This window comes from Lolium rigidum, chromosome 5 (assembly GCF_022539505.1).
Source record: "Lolium rigidum isolate FL_2022 chromosome 5, APGP_CSIRO_Lrig_0.1, whole genome shotgun sequence".
NCBI lineage: Eukaryota > Viridiplantae > Streptophyta > Magnoliopsida > Poales > Poaceae > Lolium > Lolium rigidum.
Window position 1 is genome coordinate 96,330,872 of NC_061512.1, and position 11,521 is coordinate 96,342,392.

An 11,521-nucleotide genomic window follows, 5' to 3' on the forward strand; every position below is an offset into this window, starting at 1 on the left:
GCGTCCAGGCGGAGGAGATCCCCGTGCGCGTCCAGGCAGCGCTCATCCCCGTGCGCGTCCAGGCGGCGGAGCTCCGACGACGCGAGGCAGCTCCGGCGACGCGAGGTCCGGGGCGCCGACGACCCTGGCGCTTTGTCCCCGTGCGCGTCCAGGTGGTGCTCGTCCGCGTGCGCGTCCAGGCGGAGGAGGACGCTTTGTTCCCGTGGCTCGTCCAGGCGGAGGAGGTCAACGCTGCAACCTCCGCCCGAGCCTCGCGCCGCTGATACGTCTCCAACGTATCTATAATTTCTGATGTTCCATGCTTGTTTTATGACAATACCTACATGTTTTGTTCACACTTTATATCGTTTTGATGCATTTTCCGGAACTAACCTATTGACGAGATGCCGAAGGGCCAGTTGCTATTTTTTGCTATTTTTGGTTTCAGAAATCCTACAAAGGAAATATTCTCGGAATCGGACGAAATCAACGCCCAGAACCTTATTTTTCCTGGAAGCTTCCAGAGAGCCAGAGAGGGACCAGAGGGGAGCCCTGGGGGCCCCACATGTGGTGGCGGCGCGGCCTAGGGGGGGCGCCCCCTAGTGTGTGGGACCCCCGTGGCCCCTCCGACTCCGCCTCTTCGCCTATAAGATGCCCCGTGACCTAAATCTTCGACACAGATTGACGAAACACCAGAAAACCTTCCAGAGCCGCCGCCATCGTGAAACTCCAATTCGGGGGACGAAGTCTCGTCTCGGCACCCTGCCGGGACGGGGAATTTCCCCGGAGTCATCTCCATCGACACCACCGCCATCTTTATCGCCATCGCTGTCTCCCGTGATGAGGAGGAGTAGTTCTCCCCGAGGCCGAGGGCTCTACCGTAGCTATGTGGTTCATCTCTCTCTTTGTGATCTAGTTGAATATTATCTATGTGTTACTCCGGTGATGTTATTAAAGTAGTCTATTCCTCCTCCATGATGTAATGTTGACAGTAGTGTGCATCATGAAGTACTTGGTGTAGGTTATGATTGTGATCTCTTGTAGATTATGAAGTTAACTATTACTATGATAGTATTGATGTGATCTATTCCCCCTTTCATAGCCGATGTTGACAAGTGTGCATGCTATGTTAGTACTCGGTATAATTGCGTTGGTCTATCATGCACTCTAAGGTTATTTAAATATGAACATCGAATGTTGTGGAGCTTGTTAACTCCGGCATTGAGGTGCTCTTGTAGCCCTACACAATTAATGGTGTTTGTCATCCAACAAGAGAGTGTAGAGTGGTTTTATTATGTGATCAATGTTGAGAGTGTCCACTAGTGAAAGTATGATCACTAGGCCTTGTTTCCAAACATCGTTTATTTACTGTTTTGTTGCATGTTTACTCGCTGCCATATTTTATTCAGATTGCTATTACCAATCATATACATCCATACTACTTGTATTTCGCTATCTCTTCGCCGAACTAGTGCACCTATACATCTGACAAGTGTATTGGGTGTGTTGGGGACACAAGAGACTTCTTGTATCGTAATTGCAGGGTAGCTTGAGAGGGATATCTTTGACCTCTTCCTCCCTGAGTTCGATAAACCTTGGGTGATTCACTTAAGGGAAACTTGCTGCTGTTCTACAAACCTCTGCTCTTGGAGGCCCAACACTGTCTACAGGAATAGAAGCGTGCGTAGACATCAGCCGCCACGGCGCATCCAGGCGTGGAGGCAGCGGACCCGTCGCTGGTCAAGCTCCCTGGCGGCGCTTCATCTCCATGGAGCGTCCAGGCGGAGGAGTTCGCCGGCGCGTCCAGGCGTGGCAGAGAGGAAGTCGCCGGCTCGTCCAGGCGTGCAGGGCTTGCGGTGAGAGCAGTTTTTGGGGGAAATGAGGGTGGGGGCGTTCGACCCCTGTTGAACTCGGGCCAGGTGCGGGGCGCGGGGGTGTTTTTCCGGGCGAGTTCAGCCCTGCCCAGGTGCGAAGCTCGATTCCAGCTTCTCTACCGGGCAGGGCTGAGAGGCCTTTTCAGGGTAAGGTGGGCACTACCCACGCGGGAGAACCGGACTAACAAACGACAAATTTTTTAGAATTCTCGGTTGAGATGGGAATTGCTGGGTTGGCAAACACACCCTGAGTATGCAGTATGGCTAGCCTGAGCCTTCGTTTTATATCAAAAGCAGATTTTTTCTTTTTTTTGCGCGAGCAACCAATCATGCCCCGAGTAGGTAGAGAGAGAGACAGAGAGTTGACTCATCCCGATTCCCAAAGGAATAAACCTCCAGCTTCAGCTCCAGTCCACTTCGCCATGTCGCTCGCACCACCGGAACCAATCCTCCGCCCACACCCGCGCCCCTGCATCTCCTCCTTCACCTCCCCACGGCGGCGGACGCACCCTTCCCCACGACCCCGCCCGTGCAGGCTCGCCGCGGCGCGCGAGATGCCGTGGCCGCACGTGCTCACGGTGGCGGGCTCCGACTCCGGCGCCGGCGCCGGCATCCAGGCCGACCTCAAGGCATGCGCCGCCCTGGGGGCATACTGCTCCACCGTCATCACCGCTGTCACCGCCCAGAACACCGCCGGCGTCCAGGTGCGCTGGCTGTCCGATTTGATTTCTCCATTCCTCGCCTCCTTTTCCATTCGCTGTCCTTCTCCGCTCCAGTCTGATCAGGAAAGGAAATAAATTGGGTGGTGGTTGTGGTTCCGCAGGGGGTCCATCTCGTGCCGGAGGAATTCATCCGGGAGCAGCTCAACTCGGTTCTTTCGGACATGTCGGTGGATGTGGTGAGCCCTATCTATTGCTCTTCCTATCGTGATGCCAATTTCAAATAATTCAGTTTAGTATCTTGGTTGGTGCTAGTTATTCGAAGTTAGAAATGGGTGAACTGCTCAGAGTTGATGCTGTCACATACAACTGCTGTTGCTGTGAAACGAGCATGTGTGTGTGTGTGTGTGTGTGTGTGTGTGTGTGTGTGTGTGTGTGTTAGCAATTGCAGATTATTTACTTGGCCAGAAGCTGAGCCATTGGACTGTGTAAATGCATTCTCATATGTTGTTACTGATTTTTGTGTGGTTGCCTCTTGCATGCTATGTCGTGAGTTTTTGGCCCACACACAATTCTGTTAATCTTAGCCTTGCTGATTGTTCTTTGAAGTAGTTATGCTATTATTTCAACTCGTAAAATGACTCGGAAACTGGAACTTGAATTTATGCAATACAACTTACTGCACATTGATTTCGTTTGACTTTACCTAGAGAGTGCTCATTACATTTTCTTCAATTTTATCAGGTGAAAACAGGAATGCTCCCTTCAACTGGAATTATCCAAATTCTGTGTGAGAGTCTCAGGAAGTTTCCAGTCAAAGGTACGGGGAACCATTGCAAGAGTATGATTAAAACATATCTATTGTTGGGGCTGGCCTCGGCGACACACGCCGAACCAGCCCCTCCGGCGACAAACGCCGGTGCTCTCTCTCTCTCTCTCACTCACGGACAGAGGTAGAAGAAGGAGTGGAGACACAGCACAGAACTTTTCACGGGCCGGCGCACGGAGCGCCGCCGCGGGCGCACAGACGCCCGAATCTTTTCTATTCAGCTGGCTACATTGCTGCAACTCACCTCACTCAAACGATCAATACATGGCTGGCTTTATAGCCGTCCGGTGGCGCAGCACCCACGCACCCCATGCACTCACACCACTAACAGCACTCACCTATCTTAGTGGATCATGCACACACGACATGCAGCTAGCTACAACGGTACAGACTGACTCAACGCACTCACCGATCGCCCCGCGCACAAACGCTTCACGATCCGGTCTTCCTCGTTCGTGAGCCCGCTGCTCCTCCGCGAGACCTGGGCGTCGTCATGCTTCCGCTGCGCCCGCTAGCTGCGTCATGTCGCCGTCGCCATACAACGGCTTATGCTAACATCTATGTCAGCCCATTTGCTTACTTACTATGACTTCTGCATCTGAAGGCAGCTTTAGTGGTGGATCCAGTTATGGTGTCCACAAGTGGAGATAGTCTTTCAGATCCATCTACTCTCACCAACTATAGGTGCACGATTAAAACTTCTTCTTTTTTATGTGCATTTATAAGTTCTTATCGGAATGGTGTTCACATAACATCCCTAATCTCATAACACTTACGAAGGTACTGATACAATTGCTTTGAGCAGGGATGAACTATTTGCTATGGCTGATATAGTCACCCCAAATGTGAAAGAAGCGTCAAAATTACTTGGAGGTGTGTCTTTGCACACTGTTTCTGACATGCGTGATGCAGCAGCATCCATTTACAAGTTTGGTCCCAGGTTTGTATTAAGTATTTTATGGATTTATTTCTTTCTTACGCAGTGCTTCATACGCTATTTATTGTCATAGCATACATGTGCATTTTCCAGTGCTTGTACTGTTCTACATCCAGATGTTATACACTTTAAAGTCATCAAGTGTTTCATCCCTTGGTATGACCTTTTAAGTATACCTGTTAAAACAAACTGGTGAATGTAGTTTTGAACTCTTGATTTTCTTTTTCAGTTAGTCTTGTTGATTTCTCATCCCTGATGTACATAATATATGTTAGTTCCAGCATGTGCTGACCTCTGTCCCCACTGTTTACATCCCTGTAGATTGGGTGTTGTTGTCAAGCACGTCTTGGATGAATGCCAATTCTTGAGAGTTTTTCCCATGTGCCAAACTAATTGAAATCTCTCTGTTCATAACATTGCTTAATGTATCATTGAATGTCCTAATTAAGAACTGTAACACTACATACTGTTGTTAATTTGATCCATGATAGTTTTGAACTTTCAGTCATAAAAGTAAATGATGTAACTTGCAGATGTGTACTTGTGAAAGGCGGGGACATGCCAGATTCGTCAGAAGCTATTGACGTATTTTATGATGGTGCGTGTTCCATCATTATCTTGTCGTCATACATTATCATGTCTCCTTCCTGCTCGTTTACAGCCTCGTATAATTCATCAGGTAAGGAATTCGTCGAGCTTCGTGGACATCGTATAAAGACGCGTAACACACACGGAACTGGTTGCACTTTAGCTTCATCTATAGCGGCGGAGTTAGCAAAAGGTTCAACAATGCTGCATGCTGTTCAGGTTAGTGTCATGGTACTCCTTACCCATGGCCACAGTCTAAATATACCTTCACATAGCCAAGTTGCTATCCAGAGTTGTCCTGTATTATGGGTTTTAAAATAGTACATTCACTAGTAGCCTTGTATGATATGATGACATGATGTATTAATTGGCACACATTTTTGTTGCTGACAGCATGTTGGTCATGAACTAGGCATATCATCTGTAGACTGTTGGACATTGAATTGTTGTTTGGTTAGTTTGGTTTTAGAACTTGTTACCTGTATAATTCAAATATCATCATCATAATTGTCAGAACAATGATGCCCAATTTGTTCTTAGAACTCAATCTTTCCCCACTTTATCAAATTGTATAGCTAGATCAACCTCTAGTGGTTTCTAAACCTTGACTGGCATCATATTTATCTCTTGAGGTGTGCTGTTGAAAACAGTATAATCTTATGCCTGTTGTCATATATGTGAACTCTGCAGGTGGCAAAGAACTATGTGGAATCTGCTCTTCATCACAGTGAAGACCTTATCATTGGAAATGGACCTCAAGGCCCTTTCGACCACCTTTTCAGGCTCAAGTGTCCTCCATACAATATCGGGTCACAGCAAAGCTTCAATCCGGATAGCCTCTTCCTGTATGCAGTGACAGATTCTAGGATGAATAAAAAGTGGGGACATACAATAAAAGATGCCGTGAAAGCTGCCATCGAAGGAGGCGCTACCATCGTCCAACTCAGGTATGTTTCTTGAGAATAATCACGTTTTGTTTGTTAATACTATATATGTATGTTTCACTGATATTTTTTTGTGTTTGTAATGTCCAGAGAAAAAGATGCTGAATCACGAGAGTTCTTGGAGGCTGCCAAGGCTTGCGTGGAGATCTGCAAGTCCAGTGGAGTGCCACTGCTGATCAACGACCGTGTAGACATTGCCCTGGCATGCAACGCAGATGGTGTTCATGTTGGTCAGTCGGACGTTTCAGCACGGGAGGTGCGGGAGCTCCTAGGACCGGGCAAAATCATCGGTGTCTCGTGCAAGACTCCTGCTCAAGCCGAGCAGGCCTGGAACGACGGGGCGGACTACATTGGATGCGGCGGTGTCTTCCCAACCACGACGAAGGCGAACAATCCGACATTGGGATTTGATGGGCTGAAGACCGTCTGCGTGGCTTCGAAGTTGCCTGTGGTGGCCATTGGCGGCATCAACGCGACAAATGCAGGTTCGGTGATGGAGCTTGGCCTCCCGAATCTGAAAGGCGTCGCCGTGGTCTCCGCGCTCTTCGATCGTGAATGTGTGATGACGGAGACGAGGAACCTCAGATCTATCTTGACAAATGCGGTTTGCTCTGTTTAGATTATAGAGCTAGTGTTTTTTTTTTTTTTGCTTCGGTTTGTTTAGAGAGAGTAAGCCTTTACTTTCGTTTGAGTGTTGCTGGTTCTCTTTGGCAATAAGAAACAAAATAAAGATTTGTAGTCATCCACCAACAATTCAGAATGGTGATTACATGTTGCTGTATTTACATCAGTTTGATACGCAAAATTGCTGTCTATGGAGAGGCAAGGTATTTGTGTTTTTAAAAGTATCATCTGGCCTTGGTCAAAGTAAGTAATTGCCCCATGATGCTTGAGCTGAGCTGGTTAAGACGTGCCCACTAGCTCGATCTGCCAGTCTCCCTCGCCATAATTAAAAGGGGAAAGATCTCGCATCGTCGGAGTAGGTGCCATTTGCCCACCACATTCAGCCACCACGATCTCTAGATTCCGGCGAGATGAACGACCTGATGACAGATTCGTTCGTCGGCGCCGCTGGGGCGGCGCAGGCTCAGCAAGGCGGCGGATCCGCCTCCGCCGCGAGCGGCGACCACGGCGCGGAGAAGCTGCAGGCGTTCCTGGCGGAGGCGGAGGCGGCCAAGAACGAGATGGCCGCGCTGCGCGAGGAGCTCTCCCAGCTGCAGTCCGCGCACGAGGCGTCCAAGTCCCTCTTCCGCCCCGGCTCGTCCCGAGCGGCCACGCAGGCGGCGCTCGTCCGCCTCCTCGGCTCCGCCCGCCGCCTCCGCACGCGCCTGGCGTCCATGGACCGCCGCGCGCCGGCCCCCGCCGCGCAGGCCACCGCGGGGCTCCGCGGGCGCCTCCAGGACCTCACCGCCGGGGTCCAGACGCTCCGGCGCCAGGTCTCGTCCGACCGCCGCGGGGACGCGGCCCGCCGGTACCTCGCCGTGGCCGGCGAGGCCCCCACCGAGGAGCAGCTGGACCTTCTCGTCGCCAGCGGCGGAGCGGGGGGCGCCGACGTGGACGAGGCGATGCGGGCGGCCATGCTGTCGTCCTCGGAGGCGGCGGAGGTGGAGGGCGGGCTCCTGGAGCTGCAGCAGCTGTTCCTCGACATGGCCGCGCTGGTGGAGTCCCAGGGCCCGCGGTTGGATGACATCGAGGGGCAAGTCGCGGCGGCGGGGCAGGACGTGGGCGCGGCCGAGGGCGAGCTGCTGGACGCCCGGCAGCTGCAACTCGCGGCGCGGCGGAGGAAGATGTGGCTGGGTGCGGGGATCGCGGTGTTTCTGCTCGTCGTCCTCGCCGTTGCGGCCGTCATGGTGGCTCTCGCGCTGGCGCGGCAAAACGGCGGCAGTGTACAGCTCGCCGGTGCCGGCCTATCCGACTTGGTGGATTTGCCTTTCTAGGTGTGCTTGAATTTTATGGGTTGTGGCTTGTGAATCCGTTTGTGAGGCGGGATGGCGCCATTGCGTGCCAAGAATTTGTTTGTTGCGAGAACTCGTTAGTGAAGTTGCAGAGTGGGTGCTCAATGCCGCCATTGCGTGCGATTGTGCGAAGAATTGTTTGCGACCAATGACGATCTCATTTCCTAGTGTGCGATTCTCAAGCTCAATTGTCGGTCAAATTATGTCGCTAAATCTCAGCTGCGAGTCAACACGAATCATGATGTGAATCCAGCAGTACAGATAATGTTTTGCTTAGCTACAATCCACTTGCATCAGGAAAGTTTTCAGTTGCAAACCATGTCCAATTTCATGTTTCGCTTAGCTACAGGTCAAAAATTGTTTGCGACCTCTGATGACCTCATTTCCTAGGGTGCCATTTATTTCGATCTGAAGCTCAATTCTCGGTCAAATTATGTCAATGAATCTCAGGTGCGAGTCAACACGAATCATGCCCTGTGGGACCCTCACAGCCACCGTGCCGGAGCTCTTCTTCCACTGCACGATCCAGTGCGCCTGGATCGTGACCTCGGCGGTCTCGCGTCACGGTACGCCTCGTGGACTCCGTGGATGAGCGCTCCCTCCTGCTCTGCTCCAACGCCGGCGGCAAGCTCAAGACCTTCGCCCTCTACAACCTCTGCACCTTCGACGAGGTGCTCGACGAGCACTAAACTTTCGTTTGGGGCAACTTTGCCCCCTCCAAGGTCAAATTCTTCAGCTGGCTAGCCGTGAAGGACCGCGCCCAATGCCGGGAAAACCTCCTTCGCAAAGGCATCCTCGCTTAGGCCGATAGCGTGTGCCCCATCCGCGCGGCGCCCCTCGAGACGACGAGCCATGTCATTCCTCGGCGTGACGGCGGGGACCACCCTGCCTCGGCGGCGGCAAACTGTTCTCTCCCGCCATCTGCTTCCCCGGCCACGGCTTCCACTCTCCGCCTCCTGTGCCTTTCGCACCTGTGGAAACACCGAAACAATGTAGTTTTCGGTGGCCTCGCTCCCTCTCTCGTGCTGCTTCGCAAGCGATGCCGTGATGATGTTGTCCTTTGGTGGGCTCGTTTGCTGATCGATCACCTTGGCGACGTTGACATCTGGCTCACTTAGCTCCTCCCCGAGCGACCTTGATTTCATGTACTTCACCTTGTTTTAGCTCACCCCCTTTGCGTTGGGCGCTGTCTGCCCCTCAAAACCCCCCTTATAAACAATTTGGAAAACCGCATTTCATAATATCCGCGAGATAGATGGATAAATGATTATAATAAATATGTACCTAGTGCGATATGTTTTTGCCGCTACAATACACACTTGTCTTCTTGTTTTGAGACAAGTAGATATTTCACACTTCAGCATATCGACCGGTTTGGCTTTGGTTCCCAAACTTCAAAACATGACAATTTGAACCCTAAGCTTCGCAAATCTGGTAACAATATTCTCCCAGCTGAAAGAATAATACCGTTCCTCCCCATCGCGGTTACCAATAATGACTTGCCAGAAGAAAGAAATAAAAAGCAGTTGCAATGGGAAAGCTCATTGTTGAAGCTTAGAAAAACTACCATGACAAAGAGAAGAACTCGATGCAATCTGAAAGCTCATTGTTGAAGCCATCTTCGAGAGGAAAAAAGTCTGCTCTTATAAAGTAGGAAGAAGATAATGAGCGAATAAGCAAGACTACCATGACATCACTGAAAATAATAAAACAGATATGGAGATGCGGGGGATCGAACCCCGTGCCTCCCGCATGCAAAGCGGGCGCTCTACCATTTGAGCTACATCCCCATTTGGTAGTAAAGTCATTAGCAAGCTAATACTACTAATTTACTTACAGCTAGGACGCAATGATCAACTGGAATGGGCCAGCTTCTGGTTGGCCGACCGGCCCATTTCGTATAGGTTTTGATGGCCCGTAGCAGGTATAGCATTCACCAGCAGTGAGTTTGCAAAAAGTTTAGTCCCACCTCGGCGGCTGAAGAGCGAGCGCGTCGAAGCAAGGTCTTTAAAGTGGGACGAGGTGCCTCCCGATGAAGCCATGATCCTTCAGGCAGCAAAGGGAAATGAGGAGTGGTACAGGCTCGCAATATTTATGCGAGAGGGGTGCCCGCCCCAACAAGCCTGTTACGACACTGGGGCATCCCCGTGATTTACCATCTGATCCTCAACTCAAAATTCAAAACCTTTTCTTTTTGGTTGCTTCTTGATTTTTTTGCCTTTTCTCTTTTTTTATTATTTTTTAATTTTTTTTGGCTTTCGTTTTGGATTCTTTTGTCTGCTCTATTTTTCCAAAATAGTTTGCGTCCAGTTTTGAAATTACGAATTTGCAAAAAATAGTTTTTCCAACAGTGTTGAGCAAGGGTGCTCACATTCTCCCTGAAAAGAAAGGCACATTGAAGGCGGGATAAAACGTGTAGTATTGAATGACCGAAGCTAATCGAGAAAATGGGAGAAGCAGTCCACAAATCAGTTAGGAGCATCGCATAGCCCAATGCTCTGAAGGTACTGTTTCATCATTTCCACAACTTAACTGGGAAGGACCTCCAGTGTGTTTTGAGAAAATAATGTTTTGGAAACGAATTTACGAACTATAGATATCAAGCCGACCTAGCTCAGTGGTAGAGCTCGTGGCTTTTAACCACGTGGCCGTGGGTTCGATCCCCACGGTCGGCGATTTCGTTTTTCAACAACAAGATTTTTTTTTTCTCTGTCCCTCAGTCAAGCAGCTTCAGAAACGGCTGATGATTAAAGTAAAAAAATTATCGGACACTGATCACCTCAAGTTTGGGATGTAAGGATAAGATGGAGCTGATTCTGCCAATATATTACATTAACGGTTTACTAGTTAAATTGGACTCAGCTAGTCGATTGCCAAGGCAGTCTCAATGACACCACTCTCTTCCATCCTCAGCAAAAGGTAGTGCAAGACTGATAAACAGAGACCCCATTGAGGATACGAAGGTTCCAATCTTTGGTGGGTACTTCACAGCTCACAGGTTTAGATAGTATGTGCCATACTCCCGTAGTTTTCTTTCACAACTAGAATATGGCCACGGTTGCGCATAATCCTAATGTTTTCACATCACAACTCTTCCACAAACAGACCTCTTATGTCTACTTGAAGAGAAGTTTGAATACATGAAACGCCGTATATCAGCACTAGTGTTATGACTTGTGGTTTGGTTTCCTCTAACATCTCAAGAAAATAAAACTCTAAAACATCCAACGCTTCCTAATATTCACTTGTTGCGACTTGGATATGGTGGGTGTATTAGTTACAGCTTCCCTGAAACTAGCACTCTATTATTTATACACATGGGGTAGGTAGATTCTGTGTGAGTTTTACGAGTGGTCATCATAACCACATGAGGAACGCAATCCTTATTTCACGATCAGCTAGGTTCGATCTTCATGAATCCTGCCAAGCTGGAATGCCAAACACGTACCGATATCATATGAGCATGAATCAGCCCTATCATATGCGGATCAATCAAATATTGTTGCTCAAATAACTTCATTTTTGTGCATGAACAATGTTCTCTCTCCCCCGCTCCCTAATACTCTGTTTTTGTTATCTTTGATTTTGGTATGTGTTTTGAAGATAAAAAATGCTATGGATATGAACATCCCTTCTTGAAGTACACATTTAAGAGTGGCATTATAAACAAGGGGATGTTTGGTTTTCTTTTAATTGTTTTAATGCGCAACTAAGTTAGGGGATCTACATGTAATAATCTTACTGGAAGATAAAATT

At 49.3% G+C, this 11,521-nt stretch overlaps 2 protein-coding genes and 3 non-coding genes across 5 annotated transcripts; 4 read left to right on the forward strand and 1 right to left on the reverse strand.

Moving 5' to 3' along the window:
• The first annotated feature begins 2,215 nt into the window (after nucleotides 1–2,215).
• Nucleotides 2,216–6,655, forward strand: LOC124652811 (probable thiamine biosynthetic bifunctional enzyme, chloroplastic). The gene is made up of 9 exons (XM_047191856.1): nucleotides 2,216–2,557; nucleotides 2,677–2,751; nucleotides 3,257–3,332; nucleotides 3,950–4,025; nucleotides 4,147–4,281; nucleotides 4,812–4,876; nucleotides 4,958–5,085; nucleotides 5,557–5,813; nucleotides 5,901–6,655. Exons 1-9 carry the CDS (start codon nucleotides 2,276–2,278, stop codon nucleotides 6,427–6,429), a joined length of 1,623 nt encoding a protein of 540 aa, XP_047047812.1. The 5' UTR covers nucleotides 2,216–2,275; the 3' UTR covers nucleotides 6,430–6,655.
• A 62-nt stretch (nucleotides 6,656–6,717) lies between these two features.
• LOC124652810 (syntaxin-related protein KNOLLE-like) lies at nucleotides 6,718–7,857 on the forward strand. Its single transcript, XM_047191855.1, has one exon. The coding sequence runs from the start codon at nucleotides 6,845–6,847 to the stop codon at nucleotides 7,745–7,747; it is 903 nt and encodes a 300-aa protein (XP_047047811.1). The 5' UTR covers nucleotides 6,718–6,844; the 3' UTR covers nucleotides 7,748–7,857.
• A 1,625-nt stretch (nucleotides 7,858–9,482) lies between these two features.
• TRNAA-UGC lies at nucleotides 9,483–9,555 on the reverse strand. The gene has a single exon. It is a non-coding gene; the product is annotated as a tRNA-Ala (tRNA).
• Nucleotides 9,556–9,825: 270 nt separating this feature from the next.
• Nucleotides 9,826–9,932, forward strand: LOC124658522. The gene has a single exon (XR_006989251.1). It is a non-coding gene; the product is annotated as a small nucleolar RNA Z279/snoR105/snoR108 (small nucleolar RNA).
• Nucleotides 9,933–10,368: 436 nt separating this feature from the next.
• TRNAK-UUU lies at nucleotides 10,369–10,440 on the forward strand. The gene has a single exon. It is a non-coding gene; the product is annotated as a tRNA-Lys (tRNA).
• The last annotated feature ends 1,081 nt before the right edge of the window (nucleotides 10,441–11,521 follow it).